A 17,965-nucleotide genomic window follows, 5' to 3' on the forward strand; every position below is an offset into this window, starting at 1 on the left:
TTTTCACCAGCATGCATCTGGGTAAAATTCATGTATGAACTAGAGGTATCTTCATCTGCAAAAAGAGAAAAAAAAAAACCAATGTCATTAAATAAATTAATATATAGGTTGCATCACTACAGCAAATACTGCACAAAATAATAAAGAATGAAATGACTGATTGCAATTTAGCAAAATACTATAATTATCCCTATTAAGAAGGCCAAGAAGTATTACAGGCAATATGGTGCTAGAATAATAAACTCAATAAAATTCTATAACCTGTAACTCTACCTACCTTCTTAATTCTTCTCAAGATATATTATATAAAATAAAATATATAATGATTATTCAGCATAGGTATTTTGAAATAAGAAGGTGAAAATGTACAGGTATTTTCCCCTGTAAGAAGGAATTATAACTGATAAGCAATGATATACTGGAGACTGCAGAGAAAATGCAGTAATGCATTCCAATATGACCCAAAATGTATTTCTAAGCAAGGAGAAAAATAAGAATGTATGTTTTGGATTTTGTTTTTCAGCTACAAAATGAGACTATAATTCTGTAGTAGAAGCCAAATTCTGGCAATCTGAAATTGTGGCAGTGAACCTCAAAATCTGCAGTTCTTATCATATCTCTTAATAGCCACAGTGGAAACTATTTGACAGTTTATTTCAAGTTCAGATAATGTGGTCCTTAACACCACAAGACCATTTCAATTGAAGTTGGTAATAAATAGCACAGCAAATTAATTTGATATAAATTTTACAATATATTTCTCTACATTCTGTGTTTATTTCCTGATATCCTCAGGTTACATCATATTTCCTATTACATTACATTTATTTTATACCCAATAAATCAGTTTTAATAATAACGTTTTTCTTTAGATTATCAACATTTGCCCGTAATAAAGTGTTGCTTGCATTGGGTATGTTTTAGTTATTTTTTATTTTTAAAAAAAACACACAAAATTGTAAATATTAATAAACCAAATGATAAAATAAGCTATTTGACTGATTTCAGTTGCCTTTGAACAAATCCAGCTATTTATTCATCTGTTCAGGTCTGTACTTTGACAAATTAGTAGAGACACTTCAAGATCTCAGGCTTTTGTAATTTTATCCTTCCAAAGTGAAGATGTAGGTAAGTATAATAGTTCTGTCCCTCTTACGGAGGATGTATTCAGTTTTAGCCAATTGGGTCTTCTGGGGGGATGGGTAAAAGATAAAGTTGCCAGCTTTCTTTATAAACATTCTCTAACATTTTCCCATAGGAAATGCTGAACAAAGCAATTCCCATCACATCAGCCAGAGCTTCCTTGGAGTCAACAAACCCCTCCAGATTCCAAAGTCAATGGCAGTATTTGAAGATAGTTCTTACACAGTTGCAGGCTTTTCATTTATGAACTACTTAAGAGTAAAGCAGGGCAGATTTTATTTCTGGGGAATAATTCTGAATGTAAGAAATAAGTAATAGAAAGCCTATAAGAAAAAAGAACGAAGGCAAAGTTCCTACAAGCAGCTGACTGAGTTCTGTGTTTAAGGCTAAAAGAAATAAAGCCTCAGGTTTTCTAAATCAGATTCTGCAGAAATCAAGACTCGATATATTGGAGATTGAGCGCCCAGCTATATAAAATTTGATTCTATAATATTCTAAAGGCTTTTACTCCCAGATTCATTGTTCCTAAAAAAAAACCAACTCCCAAAAGAAAGAGCAAGATGAATCATGACATCAAAGCTTTATCACTAATCCATGCCACTGAATTTAATTGGATCTTCCCATCTTCTTCCAACCATCCCCCATTTTCTGGAATTTTATCAGGGCAGGGTGGGGGCTGTATTTTTGCAAAGGTTAAACAGACAAGGGAAAAAATAGCCATGCTGTTGACTTGAAACAAATCATCTATTGAAAACAGAGATCTCCCGTTAACCTCACCCTTCCCCCAAGGGTGTCTTTCCAGATAGGGCAGTAAAGCTACTGCTGACCAGGGCAACAGGCCCAGCTGTGGAAAAGCCAGTGCTGCTAATTTTGGAAGGCACCCTATTGTATGGCTTGTGTAGCCGGGACAGGCGGGTGGAGAAGCCAAGCAACTTTAAGGGAAACAATAGCAGAGCACAGCTGGTGCCCTCCCTCTTTTTTCCCTCCTCCCTTACAGGCATTTTGAAAGGGAGCGGGAATGCTTTTGAGAACGTGCCAGTGGTCCAACTGGCATCGGAAACAAAGACAGGAAATTCTGTTCCCCGTAGATAGTGTCTCGGCAAAGATTACAAAGCTACCAATAGACAAACATAGAGAGAAGGCAGGGGGTGGGGGAGGGACAGGCGGGAGCAGAGGTTGGATCAGAATGGAACCTGTGAGAAAATGTTTATAAATACATTCCAGGGCCAACCCAATGGCCATGACGCGTGCTCACATTCCTGCACATGCCAAAGCCTATTCAATCTGGTCTGTGGTGACCTCAATTCTGAGACAGGGATCCCCCAACTCTCTCTCCAGCTTTGTCCAGTCACCACTGTAAAACAAAACATGAACTCTCCTCTCATTACCTGATGTCATTCCTTTTTTCTTTTATATAGACTAAAAATCAAAAGCCAGGGAAATGAATAATGGATGACTGATGTCTGATTTCAAGCACAGAAGATTATAACACCACAGTCTCATTTTTTCCCCCAAACACCAGGAATCATTACAGACTGATTAGAAATAATAAACATTATTAAAACCTATTGCAAGTAATGTGCCCCTGTTACATTATGACTGCATGTTAAACTCTGTTCAAGCCAAACACTAAAATATGCTATAGAATTATTCTATGGGTGAACTGCCATGTATCATTTGGAGGCGGTGGGGAGGAGCTTCTTAACCCAGATGCAACCTATGGTTTTATTTTGTGTAACCTGAATCTAGAAAACACATAGCTCACAATGGCAGTTCTCAGGTGGTATACAAATGCATTTGCTTTACTGTTATATCTGTTGAGATTTATTAAAGAGGAACATTTGGTGTGGGAAATTTACCTACGGATTCTATCTGCAGGACCTGCTGGAGGTCTCTGATGGAGCGCACCGAGCTGTCACGCAGTAATTCATATATTTCTTCAGGAATGGGGTCTCCCTGCCAAGCGAAAAAGAAAAAAAAGTTATGTTAAATAGCTCTCTTGTGACAGTTTTATACCCAATTTCATACATTTCTCACGGAGTAAATTTTTATGCATACACACTTTTCCAACCTGGTACCTCCCAGGTATGTTAGAATTGTAGTTACAAGATTCCAAAACTTTATAGTCTCATTGCACCTGGAAAGAAATATTTGATTAAGAAAGGCTGATTAGCTGAAAAAGAGAAAATGACAAGGAGAAATGTGCATATATTTTAAAGTGCAAACATTAGGAATAGTGTGTTCACCATCCATGTAATAATCATTCACATTTTCTCCTTAAGAAAAAGAAGTGTATCTTTGGAGACCTTTTACTGTCATACATCCAAGGATTCTGAATATTCCATTAATCAGCTAATCTTGAGATTGTTCCAAACAGGCCTCTATCTGTAAATGGTTATTATAGTATAATCTTATGCATGTTTATATAGGTCTACCTATATTTATTGGAGTTTATTCCCCTGTTTAATACTGCAGCCTTATGACGTCTCTGATATTAAAACCAATAAATAGTTTTTAATCTGCAGTGCAACTTGATGTTTGCATTAAACTGTTGAGATTATGCACTGTTAAAATTAAAACAGCTTTTTTGCATTTGGAAGGAAAAGCCCAAACAAAAGCAATACCTATTACATTAAACTATGTTGCTTCTATCTAAAATGCTATCATATACATTTTATCAAACACCTGGACTGTAATGTCACAAAGCTGGATACTCCTTTAATTAAGGAGCAAATTGTGTATGGGAAACTCAGCGTAATTGTTTAAAAGAAAAGCAATTTTAAGACAGAGCAATGGAGAGTACAGGATTTTACTGCTGGAGCATTGCATTTCTCCCAAAAAATTTCTTCATTAATGTTTTTGCCAAAATCCTATTAAATTTCAAGTGCAAAATAAAAAAAGCAAAGAAAATAAGAAATAAAAAGAAAGTGGGAGGAAAAGTGAAAAAGCAAAATTGAGGATGGGGCAAAAAGGTGAAAAAAGATATGGCAAAAATTAACTTTTGATTTTCTTTGACACAGATAAAAACCTAAAATCAATTGACACTTTAAACTGCAATAAACCACGAAAAATAATACTATCGATATAAACAAGTCTAATAATCAAAACTCAAAGGGTAAATTTTCATTTCAGTTTCAAGCAAAAAAAAATAAAAATCCAAACGTGATTTCCAAGTAGAAACTAATCTAGATAAAGCTTTAATACAAGCAGTCAATTTTGTCCATTTCCACCAACTCCATTAATTTCACCATCCAATCTTGCATGAAATTAGTCCTCCATCTTTGGACATAGATAAGGCTGGCTGCTGTTGTCATATATAAGAGCAAAGTTCCAAGTTTTGTTTATTGTTTGGGGGTTTTCTTTTTTAGAATTTCTTCATTCTAAACAATAGTTGGTAGTACTGCTCTCCTCAAGAAGTTCTTCCAAATTAAATGCACATTCCTGTGGGTAACACTGGGATAAATTTTTTGAAGTTAAAATATAGAAAATGGGGAAAGGGTTAAATATACCAATGTTCTTCTTTATATACTACAGTTAGCAGCTACACAACCTGTTCTGCATTTGTCAAGACTATTGTCAAATGCATACCCTCCCTCCCATTGCTTCTAATGTATTAGCTGTAACAACATTCTATTAATACAGCTTTGTACCTCCAAAGTTTTCACTAGTTAGCTCCATTCTCAGCATTGCAGACAGTATGGCTGTGCATACTTCACAATTCTTGAACAAGTGCAAGCACAGCATCTCTCTCTGATTCAGAATTGATAATACATGTCTTCTTTTAGCTTCTGTGTGAGGCTAAGAAAAGATGCGGCTGCTTTAAAAAGCAGTTTAGCAAAAGTTACTTTAATGAATTGATTTGGGGCGGGGGAGACCATGTTCCCTTAATAAGCACAACTCATGCCCCAAAATTAAACTGTAATGCAAAAACAACCTGAGAGTGTTGCAGATTCACATGATAGGACAACTGATTCTTTCAGAGTTAATAAAATGTTCTAAAAATTGGCACAGCTTAATTTTTTTCTTCAATTGTTAACATCTAATACTTTATATAGCACAAACCATTCTAGATGGTGTTTTGGGTGCACCAAATTAATCATCACCTTGATAAAGAAGGGAGCTGAAATCTCTAGTTTGTGATATCAAATACAATTTTGTTTTTAAAAAGAACCTAATCTTCTTTCAAAAATCATCACAATCTTTTTCTAGTAGTGATTTGAAAAAGAAACATTGCTAGTGAGGCTAGGATCAAATGGAAGCAGTTTAGATGCCTACTTTAAAGACTTGCATGTCTAAACATATTGGGCTTGAATCACTAAGAAGTTTTGCTCATCTCAAAATTGAAATCTACGGAAGCCACTTAAAAGAAGATAATGCTTCTGATCAGTACTATGAAGCTCTATCAGGATATAGGTGGAAGGAGAAGTCAATTTGTGATCTCCATGCTAACCACACTCCGATTTTTGCAGTCTCCAGAGCTCCATAATCACACTGGGTAAATACAATGACAAATGGTGATTTTTTAATGGTATTATTTTTTTCTCTAAAAAACAGTTGGTAAGCTGTAACATAAATCTGTTGCATTTCCAGGAGACTTCATGTATCTGCTTTTCTGTTAAAATGTTAATTCTGTGCTCTTTAGTGATACCTTCACATCACTAACAAAGCTCCTTGCAGTCCTCAAGACTAAAAATAACTTTGGAAATAGAAATGCATCCTCTGGAACAGCTGACTAGCCCTGCATTAGAGCTTGCATTGGAGAACCTCCTGTTATTTTGCAATCATGGTCAATAGCATAAAACCCAGTATCCATAGGAACGTCTCTTGTGCTGAATCAGATCATTAATAACCCAACAGTAACTATTTAAAATTTCAGACAAGAATCTTTCCAGGAACTGAGCCTCGGACTTTTTGCATGCAAAGCATGTGCTCTACTACTAAACTATGGCATCTTTCCTAATGAATAAGTCACCAATGCTTTTTTTCCTTTTAAGAATTCATTGCATTAGTTTTAACCTTTGCTTTAATAAATTGAGATCTATTTTTATGATACAATCCTCACAATTAGAGGCCCAACCCTGATGTATTAACCACAGTTAAAGACTAACTGCAGAAAACAATAAGGAAACATTTCTGCATAAATGTTTATTTATGATCACAGTACTCCCTATTGTTTTCCTTAACTGAAAAAAAACAATGTTTTAAGTGCTGTACTGGGATGTGAATGCTAGGGATTCTGTTGCTGCAATTCAGGATGCAGCATGTGGATTAAACAAAAGTACTTTGTAGGACAAAATGGGTTCCATTCAAAAAAGGACATTGCCTATATCTGAGTATTATCTTATGAATCTTTCCCATATCCTCAACATTTGGCTAGATTATAATCAGAAGTACAACATTAGGTGTGGAAATGTACAGAATACCATTGTTCATCATGTTTCCTTCACAAATCACCTCTCAACTCCAAATACCCAAACTTAAGGTATTAATCCAAAAATAACAATCTGTTCAGGGTGTAATTCTCACTATTAATATATTTCTTTACCTTTACATCTTATTTTAGGCTGAACAATGTTCAGATAACTATCTTCTATATAATATAGGACAATTGAGGTTATTCAGTAAATAAACGAAAGGAGATCCCCGTAGAAGCTGCTTTAAACTATTATAGAAGATATATATCTAAATTACTCCTAATTTGACTGACCAGTTAATTATACTTTGTGTTTCATCCATTAAGCTTAAGATGGCATTTGTCAGTGGTACGTGAATCTGTGGTTCTGTAGATAATAATAAACCATGACTCTGAAAACCTTTTTCGCCCATGGGTTCTCCAGCGATTGGAAAGCAACTCTCGACTATTCTTATCTCACAATAATGGCATATTTGAGAATTGAGCCAGTTTTATTTCTGGCTCAGCTGCTGTTGCATTTGAAACTACAGTAAAACTATTCCTTTGAAATCCTGGCAGCTCTGTGAACTCATAGTATCTATTTGTAATGCTGAATGTAGTTCAATAATATATGGAGAATCACTCCAGTCATTGCATACATGCCTTTATCCCCACATTTCATCCCATTTATCCTCCTCATAAAATATAGTAACTGGCTTCAAGGTTACTCAGGAACATATCCAAGTAAAGATTTGAACTAGATATGCTAGATAGTCCTATTTATATTTAAAATAAAAAGTTCCTGTCTCTGAATAATCTAGTGACAATCTTGCTATAAAGACCAAAAGATGCCTGATCTTGTTGAAGAGAAGGAAATGTCTCCTGAATAATTTAGCAGTCTCAAACACACTTTTGCTTCATCTCCAAATCAAGGTCAAAACGATGCAATATATAATTCAGGCATATAAAGTATGTCCAAAATGAATATTTTACATGCATATGCTCAAATGTTTGTGTGTTGGAAGGCTGCAAACAACTTATACATGCAAAATAAGAATTGATGATCCCTACCCACTTATAGTTAGCATCTAGACAATAACTGATTAGCTGAGCATTCTAATCTTATTTACTATAGTTAAAAATTGTGTGTGTGCTGTGTGTGTGTGTGTGTGTGTGTGTGTGTTGTGTGTCTATCCATGCAACTGAGAGGTCCTAGTAGTTAAGTACAGACTGGAAACCAGAAGATTTTTAGTTCTGCTTTAGACTCCTTCCTTCCTTCTTCCTTCCTTCCTTCCATCCATCTATCCATCCATCCATCCACCTTCCTTCCTTATTTTCAGCCCAAAACTTTAGCCTACATTGCCTTAATAAAGAGGAGCGCTTACAGGGTATTTATCTAGAAAGAAGAAAGCAGTCTTCTACCCAATCAGCCAACAATATTATGGTTTCTCAAAGTATTGTGATTTTTCCTGTAAAATTTGTTTTGGGGACATTCAATATTTATTGAATTTTTATCCTGCTTCTTTTTCCTCTGGGGGTTCACTATGGCATAGGTAGGTATCTCTATTTTATTCCCACAATAACCCCCTAGAGCAGTGTTTCTCAACCTTGGCAACTTGAAGATGTCCGGACTTCAACTCCCAGAATTCCCCAGCCAGCATTCGGTGGCTGAGGAATTCTGGGAGTTGAAGGCCGGAACCTCTTCAGTTGCCAAGGTTGAGAAACACTGCCCTAGAGTAAGCTGGAAACAGTGGTGACTGGCCCAAAGCCCCCCAGTAAATATCCATGTTTGCCTTAGGGGCTTTAGAAACAAATAGACACATCTGGAATTTAAGAACATACATTATGCATTAGGGACTATGTAATTCTTTGGATTGAAGGAGAGAAACTGTTTCAGAGTGTGCATGGGTTCACACATTGCACCTGTTGACTTCTTAAACTAAATGTCTTTTCCCCAGGATTCTGCTAGACATGTGCTCCCGGAAAAGACCCAGCTGTTTATGGAATTGTCCCCACCCCCAATCTGAAATACATTTCCCCTTTGGATCCAAAGCCTGCACTATCCTTATGCAAGCCCTCAACAAATGGCTGCACACGATGACTTGCCTATTTAACTAACTTCCCAATCGACCATAAAACATAATTTTATTAGAAAATAAGCTATTGTTCTCTGTCCATTAAATCCTATCCTCTATGTCAGCTTAATTTAGATTGTGACAGCTTCATTTTGTGATAAAAGCAGTTTTCAGACAGGCAGGTATTTACTTTTCTTCAAAGCACATGGTGGCAGTCACCAATGGGCAGCTATGGGAGGAGGAGCCTGAACTGTTAGGGCCCAAAGGTTGCTGAATGCCATGCAGAAGCTTGAAGAATATAACTATCAGACCAGCCAGATAGTGAAGCATGATCTGGGTTGTTGGAAGGGCTTCTGCCAGGGAGAGGAAGATGTTAGTCCATGGGAAGGGAGGCAGGATTAACCAGGCAACATGTTGGTTGTGTTGGGCAAAGGAGATATGGCAAGTGATAGGAGTGGATGAAGGTGCTTGGCAGGGTCCATGAATGTGGCCCTGCCAAGCCATGTACATTAGTGTCCATAGATAACCTCCCCCCCCACCCCGGGCCTGGCAACATTATTTTCTCTATTGTAAATTCCTTGGGACATAAGAATGATAATTAAGACAGTGAGATAATAAATGGTGGCCTTGGGCCAACTACTAAGCATCATAGAAACAAATTGAAAAATAGTTTGCGAGATCTGAACGTACAGCACTAATTTGAAAAGAAAAGGAGGGTGTTATCAATAAGGCTTGGGATTATGCTGTTTCTAGTGAATGTTACTATGGTATAGCAATTTTTTGCCGCTTGAAATAAACAGAATAGTTTTGAAACATCTAAGTAAATTGTGCGACCACATAATAGACACTAGACCATCTTGATAATAGACAAGACAGAACACTGATTTAAAGTCAAGATACTCACAAATGCTGGGTAAGTGTTGAGTGCAAAATGATAAAAGTCAGATGATAAAATGCATTGTGATAATCAGAGAAAGGGAACTTGACAAGCATTTATAGACCAATGCTGAACTGCAAACAAACAGAACATTAGAAGGCAAGCTTCTAAAGAATAGATTATAAGAATAGCTCCACTCCCTGTTCAGAGAGGTATGTTTAGGTGCCAACTTTTTCTTGTCAGAGATGTTATCAGTTGGACCAAAGCATGACAACACACCCAGCTTGTAAAGTTCTTTATCCTCTGCCTCAGAGAAGGGTGTGCAGCCCTGGGGTACAATGTCTCTTTATTTATTTTTTGGAGCAGATCTTATGCTTGAAGTTATTTGCGCTTATGTTCAGGTGTATGTACCACTGAATATAGATATCCTTTTCAGTTAACAATACATTAGAGATTAACTTGTATACATTTGTAAATTTCTCTATACTTAACAGGATACTGGTCCACTTTAAAATGCTTCTGGGAAGGACATAGTCCATTTCAGAAAAGGGGCTGTATGTAGGAGATGATACGCATAAGCTCCAGGCAAGGAGGTTCTCAAACCTAATAAGGAAACCTATGGTCTGCAAATTACCATTGGAAGAAAAGTAGAATGGGAATGAGGTGGTCTATCCGTGAACCAATCGGAGTAGTAAGAGGTATTTTCTGCTCAAATGCTATGAGGGTAAGTTGCTATAGAGTAGGTTAATAATCTCTTTTTAACTGTTAAGGAGTTCAAAGAGGGGTCTTGCCTGGTTAGTTATCGGTGCCTTGGAGCTGGCTTTGCATCCCTGCAGGCTAAGGATTCTAACCACAGGGCTTGTAACTTCTTTTATCTCTTTGCCTTCCCTTTAAAACTTTTCTGTGGTTTTCCTGTGAAGAGGGTCTACTGGCAATGCCCACAAGCTAGTAATCAAACCCATCAAGGCCATGTGTGCACACTAGAATGGCTGATAGCCTTTACTATGTAGAAGTCAATACCTGGACCGCAGCATGCCTCTCAGTTAAATTGCTAGTTTTTTAGTTTGAATCAAGGTAAAAATTCATTCCATTTCAGCAGACAGATTCTTCAAACAAGGATAAGCAGTCAGTTACAAATCAATTTTGATATCATGTCTTCCAACAGGTCAGCATTTTTTTCATTCTTAAGGGGGAGGGGGTTGAGCTAGGTTGTTTTTTGCTTTCTCTACTTAATATATTTTGGATTCAAAAATAAATCCAAGATATGTCTTATTTCTTTTTGCTTAGTGCATTGTACAAAACCAGTCAATGAAATTCAGTCTGGAAATGCCACCTTATCACTTAGCAGAAGTGAAAGTGTCAATACAGGCATTCTAGTTATTCATCAACTCATCTTTAAAGCATACCTTTTAATCTATTGTGCGTATCCCACAGGCTGATTTACCCCACTCATTCACACACATTTAGCTCAACAATGTAATTCATCCCACTCTTTCATAAAGATCTGCATAATTATCTACTTTTCCATAACTATTACAAACTTGTTTATGCTAAAAGCATGATTGTGTGATATGGAGATATTTTACTGGAATTGCAAGGGAATTAAAAGGTTAAATTCTCATTTATTGACAAGAGTCTTACTGTATTCCAGCTTGAGTGAAGCCTACCAAAGGCTTAAGGGTCACATAAAGGCCTGGTTTATACATCACAATAAACTATAATATGATTTGTACTGTGCAAAATCATAATGATACAAATGCTGCACAAAAATTAAGTCCCCAAAGTTATAAATTGACAGAAATGGGGAATAAGGTAGATCTGTTGAAAATCAACTCAACAAAACCTCAAATGTGGCTTCCCTTCCCTCCTTAGTTGCAAATAGTCTGTACAATTTGATTCCATTTATATTATAAACATTCTTTTTGATGTCAGAGTTCTAGGAATAACATGCAACTCTTTCAACTTCTCTCCTACCACAGCTATTGCAATTTTAGCTCTAGGGTATTTTTTCCTCATAGCGAAACTTTTGCCTAGCTACATGAAAGCTTGCTTCCTGGTTTATTTAAATCAACTCTAAGATCCAATAACTTTTAGCCTAGACAGGCTGCATGTGCAATCTCTACCTAATAGTCCAGGTGAAAATAGAAAACCCTACAACCATGTTTTCCCTCCTCTCACTAGTAACAAATATAACAACAATAACTTGCCGTTGTTTCATGACCACTCTAATTTAGCTGCCTAAAGTAACTACTTCCTTCTTTCTTGTGATAGGGCCAACCCTGTATTTTTATTTTCCATCACTCTTTGTAAATTAGGTATCCCACATAATCCAGAATATATGATGTGCAAACAGGAGAAAAAGCTCTCTGCAGGTGTGAAATAAAGACAGCAGTATAGAAAAAGCTAGGAATTCCTCTGCACAGGATTTACATGAAAGGTGGAACATTAAAAAGTACTGGGTACTCCCACTATTCAAAAGCATAAGCAATAGTACTACAAGATTCCTCTAGATTACTAAAAGTTCAGCGGTTCCTTATATTTATTCTGAACTACCCAATGGAAATATATTTCATTCCTACATGACTTCAAGGAAGCATACAAAACTCAAATAGGTTGGAGATATTTTTAAAGATGCTTTCCCAAAGGTTATTTTTGGAAATTGTTAGGACTGGTTTTAAATTCTTAAAGCTATAGTCCTAACACATTCCCACAAGGTACCTTGTTGGGGAAGGCTGTAAAAATGAATACACAACTGTATTTTAAACTCTTACATTTGGATGCTGAATCTGAATATCCAGCATGTCAAATCAGGGCATGGAAGATAACAAGGAAAAAATAACTTTAAATTTGTAAAGTCTTCCACTCCAGCTCCTTTTCTGCCCCCAAAACTATAATTATTTTATTATCTCATTATTGAAGTGAAGGGAAAAATATATTAACAGAAGCAGAGCAAAATCTGGTTGTAAATTAAAGCAGATGAATTTCCATATACTTTGATAGTACCAAGGTGTTAAAGGCAACATAATGATAACTTCTTTTTTCCCAACAAAACAGATCATCCGTAATGTTGAATAGTCCAAACCCAACCTTGAAATCCAATTTGACATTCACTCATTCTCTTGTGCTATTCAAACACTTTGCAATATTTTGAAAAGGGGTGGATTCTTGTTAAGCCAACACATTTCCATTCTTCAAAGGAAAATAAAAAGATAGACTGAAGAAAGATGGGGGCTGCAAAAAGAGGACAGAACACAAAGAATCAAGCATGAAATATTATCCAGGCTTCAATATATGCAGTCTGCCAGGTCTCCACCAAACATATATGGACCAGAGTTCCTTACAATAATTAAAAGTTATGGCTGTGTGCTAGACCAGGCTGCAATGGGTATTATACACCTGCATAAAGAGAAAAAGAAAGCAATAATATATCATATATATACTGTATATACGCATGCATATGTTTGCATAGACACAGATGTAAGCATGCATATGTTTGCATAGACACAGATGTTCTTCACTCTGAAAATTGTGCTTGAGGTGTTAGTGGGAAAATATCATGACATTCCTCAGCATGGAGTAACATCAACGAGTCCCAGCAGAACCTGACAAGAGATACTTAAACTGTCTTAACCCCAAGGGCTCCAGTTTCCATGCCTCAAAGTATGTCTTTAACTCCTCTGTTGCCATAACCAAGAAATGGTACCCCCTGAAATTTTAATGTATTTCCATTCTCACATGTTGGTGGACAAGCCTTTGTTTTTTGAAGTTTTCTTCCATGAATATGGAATCAAACACCATTTGAAATACTATTTTTAAAACAAGAATATTTAAATTGAATTCTTCTATGGCTTTATGTCATTATATAATGTCATTATATGACATTATATTCACCCAATATACTGAACCACAAACTAGCCAATTATCATTAGTATATTGTATGAATCTAGCTCATGTGATTATATTTCACATATCATGTGAATAATATATATATATTTATTTCACATATCACGTGAATGCAGATGTAAATAAGCTAAGTTATGGAAATTCAGCCTTCTAACTTTTACTCCCCTTCTGAGATTATCAAGAACATATTCCACCCTGCATCTTTCAAGGAATGGCACAGTCCAACTAAAAGCAAAATGGAGGGTCTTTCCCAAAGCTGGATGCATGCATATGAAATCTGGTAAAAATGTCATTCTCAAGGGCACATCACATGCAAAATTTGTTTTGCAACCTGCTACCTGTTTTAGGATGCTGCAGGCCCATTTCTTTTCCAATCACTGGGCACTCCATGACCATTTTACTTAGGTTGCTGGTTTCCCGGCAGATTTATCTACCTCCTAATAACTGGATGGGATTACAAAGGGCTCCTTATATATGCCAATTTTTTACTTCTCTAGAAAAGTGCTAGACTTGTTTTTGAATATAGTTATTCACCTTTTGATAATATTAGCTCTTTCTTTAAAAAGATGTAGCAGCCTAGCCCGTTTAAACCACGAAAGAATCCAGGTTCTGTCAACTGTGGTGATGGTTCTATCAGCAATAAATGGATTACAGCCTGCCCCCCCCCCCCTCTCTCTCTCTCTCTCTCACACACACACACACACAAATGGCTTGTACAGCCATACTTACTGCTAATTTGATGGGGGACACCATTTTGTACACCTCAGTACCTTAAAGGCTACTTCCAGGTGCAACCAGCTGTAACCCTTCACTTCCAGCACTTCCATTCTCATATGCACTTACCAATTAATACTTAGAGGCTGGGGTGGAATTGAGGAAGTTCTACCCCTTTCTGAGCCCAAGTGACAGGTCAGAGGTATAGCAGAGTGGCATAGGATGGAGCAGAAAGGAGATCAATGCAGCCCTCCAAATAACCACTGACAGGTTAATACATCAGAGTTGGGCAAAGGATGAAACAGGAGAGCTTCACTTATCCCGCCTTCTCTACTCCACTATTAAAAGTCCACCACTAAGATCATATACTTGTTCAAAAATAATCCAAATGAAAAAAGTTTCTTCAAAAGGCAACAGGACCATGTTTCTTCCTTGAGGAAGAAGACATTGTGTGTTGTCTTCTTCAGACAAAAAACATCGTACAGTTGCCTTTTGAAAAAGCACCTTTGAGACAACCATGACCTGGATAACTAAGAATCTCCATAGCTATCCAAGTGACAACATCAACACACCACCACCAATGACCTATTAGTTTGGACAATTTGAAAGGTGTTTAAAGTTTCTGTCTCAGACACCAATTCCCAGTTACTCAAGCATGGCCAATCAACAATTTCAGGGCAGTGACTGGAAGTTGTTTTTTTCTTGCTAACAATTGATGTTGTATGGAAGGAGAAACACAGGCAGAAGAATCTATCAATTGCTGCCCTTCTCTTATTCTACATTAAAACAATAAGGGCAGCATCAAAGGACAGTTGTGCAACAAAGGCAGTAATCTGACTGTCAGAGCCATACAAATTATGTTGAAATAGTTTTGGGCTGGCTCAAGGATGGGAGGAGTCACATTAATGTGATGGAGGAGGAACATTCAACACAGGCACCCAGACAGACATATGAATTGAATTGTCTGCAAGCTTACTTTAAGCATTTTTCTCACACTTTGATTGACAGAATTCTCTGCTATTCACATATAAGACTGGAATCCAAAATGTTTAATAAATACTTATAAGCAAATTTTGCTGAATATTATTTTGCCCTTCATCCTAATTAAAAGTACTCAAAATCTTTCCTTTAGCTCTCTCTCTCTCTCCTCTACACACACACACACACACACACACACACACACACACACACAGACACTATACTCCCAGAAGAATGCTATCGAATTCATAGTCTGAAATTTCATTCAAAATGCAAAACCTGTAAAACTTAGGCATGATTGGAGCAGCCATCAAGTATTCTTCAATAAAAACATTCAGACCCTAGCAAAGTAAATTTAGACCCTAGAAAAATAAAAATAGTCAGACACAAATATTTTTTATTCTCATCTATGCATTGTAACATAGGACAGTTTTACCACAGACATATTCCTGTGAGAACTATGTGCAATTAAAATAGTGAATGGTAATGGAAAGACCTTCACTGCAGCGAACACAGAACTCTAGATGGCCTTCCCTGGCATACTGAATGAAAGTAGGGAATTCCTAGTGGGCAGATGACATTTGCAGCAAAGGGGTAGCATACACTGGGATAACATATACTGCCAAGGACTAGAACTCCTGCAACCCTATACTGCAAACAAATACAAAGCAGCACATGAGCAAGCATGAAGGTACAAGCTTAAGGCGGATCTGTATGATTAGCCAAATGCTATGGAGAATCCTGGTTTCGAGACTTAGACTACAAGAACAAAATGGAAACAGGAGAAAATAGTTGGCCTATATGTACAAACCAGTAAGCCCAACTCTTTAACCGCATGCCCTTTATGGATTGAGTAACAATGAAATGACTCTGGAAAGTTTCACAACCACTTTCTTGCGGCCATAATGGATTTGTCTGAAAGGAAGAAATGACGTAATTCTATAGAATTTTTAAGGAAGGAAAATCCTATAGCCAGCATTCACTTGTTCCCACACTCTGCTTTACTATATCTTCATATCTCTTTAGACAAGTGTTGGCAAACCTTTTCTGCACCAAGTGCCGAAATGGGAGCACCCGTGCAGGGGAGCACCAGAAAGTGGAAGAGCAGTTCCCTGGTACGCATGTCTACGCTGGGAAGCTGAGCTTCTGGTTTCCGATGTGCATGTGAAGACCAGCTGGCAAACAGAAGCTCAGCTTCCTGATGCACATGCGCACCAGGAAACTGCTCTCCAAGTTTCCAGCACTTCCATGTGTGTGAACACCTGCTGGCCTGTGCACACATGCAAGCCAGTATCCAGAAGAGCAACGGACAATGGCTGGCATGCCAGGAGAGATGGCTCTGCATGCCACTTCTGGCATGCGTGCCATTGGTTCACCATCACAGCTTTAGACTGTTAATTGTAGTACAAATAAACAGCTGAAGTGCACTTGGGATTTTCAAGGCCCAGGACAAAAACACCCAGGAAGATTTTTAAAAGAAAAGGCTATGCAACTTGCAGCCATATATTCCACAAATCTTTTATTATTATTTTTCCAGGTCCTAAGATTACTGTATGTATATACTGTACGATTCTTGTATGCTCTTATATAAGTATCATACATACTGTATATAGCGCTAGCACTGTAGCATTTAGACTTATATATCACTTCATAGTGCTTTACAGCACTCTGTAAGCTGTTTTCAGAGTCAGCATATTGCCCCAAAGGGTGGAAGGCTGAGTCAACTTGAACCAGTCAGGATCAAACTACTGGCTGTGGGCAGAGTCAGCTTGCAGTACTGCATTCTAACCACAGTGCCATCATGGCTCTTATATACAAAAGCGTAACAGTGGAAACTCTTGGAAAATGCCATAATTGTTGGCAGGTTCTATCGGGAAGCCAAGCAAATGATACATCAATCAACATGTCAAGCATTTGGATAGGCTTAGCCTGTTTTTAATTAGAAGAATCCAGAAATCCTAAAAAATAAAGGGGGAGGAGACCCAGCCTACCCACTTGCTGCCCCATCTAATCCAAGAAACTTCAAGCAAAATCCATCTCCTCCTTAGGAAGCCACGGATTTAAGGAATTGGTAGATCTATCCCAAAGATTTAAAAAGGAAGTCAAGAAAAGCCGGCTCAAAAGGAGTCAGTGTTTCTATCAATACCAAACAGGGAATAACCAAATCAATCTCATGTCTATATCGACTTCAGAACAAATGTAAATAGCATGAACTCTATCCTTATTCTGAAAAGCGTTGCAATAGACATGTAGACTTTGCATCACTGATTCATATGTGTAAACATGCTATGTTCCCCCTAAAGATGTATTCCTGCTTGAACTGATTGGAAAGCTGTTCCTCCCTTCAGTTTAGGTTAAGGGTGGGCAATTAATTCTCCCAAGAGACTACATGAGAAACTGGGACTGTTGTAGAAGGCTGAACCAATAGGGCCGTGAATGTCTATAGGCATGCACACATATGTAAATTGGAAAAAAATAGCAATTGCCTTCAAAAAAAGCTATGCAGTTGTATTGAATGCTTGGCGTACACTTATTTACATTTGATTTCTAATTTCAGATTGATTTCTCACAGGCTGGACAGGGACTGCCAAAGGGCCAGATGTGGCCCAGGGGCCATAAAATGCCCAGGTCTGATTTAGGTGAGCAGCTGTCCCATGTATGGTTTCCCCCCCTCTTTCTTTCCTCCACTGCTCAGATCCCCCCACCTTTTTATTTCTTGAAATAGGCAAAGCTTTTTTTCCTGAAACTTCTTTTAATGACAATTGTATGTTCCCAAGGGCAGAAACTCTGCCTTTACTTGTCTCTTGCATATTCTGGCATACTTAAAAGCAGGATGCACATGGTACCCGAATGCAGGTGTTTGATGGAATATCCTTTACCTAA

General features: G+C 37.4%; 1 protein-coding gene across 1 annotated transcript in view; it reads right to left on the minus strand.

The window, feature by feature from the left end:
- The window catches only part of PDGFB (platelet derived growth factor subunit B), a 37,357-nt gene that overhangs the window by 12,706 nt on the left and 6,686 nt on the right, over window positions 1-17,965 (minus strand). The window contains 2 exon segments of the mRNA XM_032221111.1: window positions 2-55; window positions 3,003-3,099. Of these exon segments, the coding sequence (XP_032077002.1) occupies window positions 2-55; window positions 3,003-3,099 (151 nt within the window).

Source organism: Thamnophis elegans, chromosome 7, assembly GCF_009769535.1.
Source record: "Thamnophis elegans isolate rThaEle1 chromosome 7, rThaEle1.pri, whole genome shotgun sequence".
In the NCBI taxonomy this organism is placed as follows: Eukaryota; Metazoa; Chordata; class Lepidosauria; order Squamata; family Colubridae; genus Thamnophis; species Thamnophis elegans.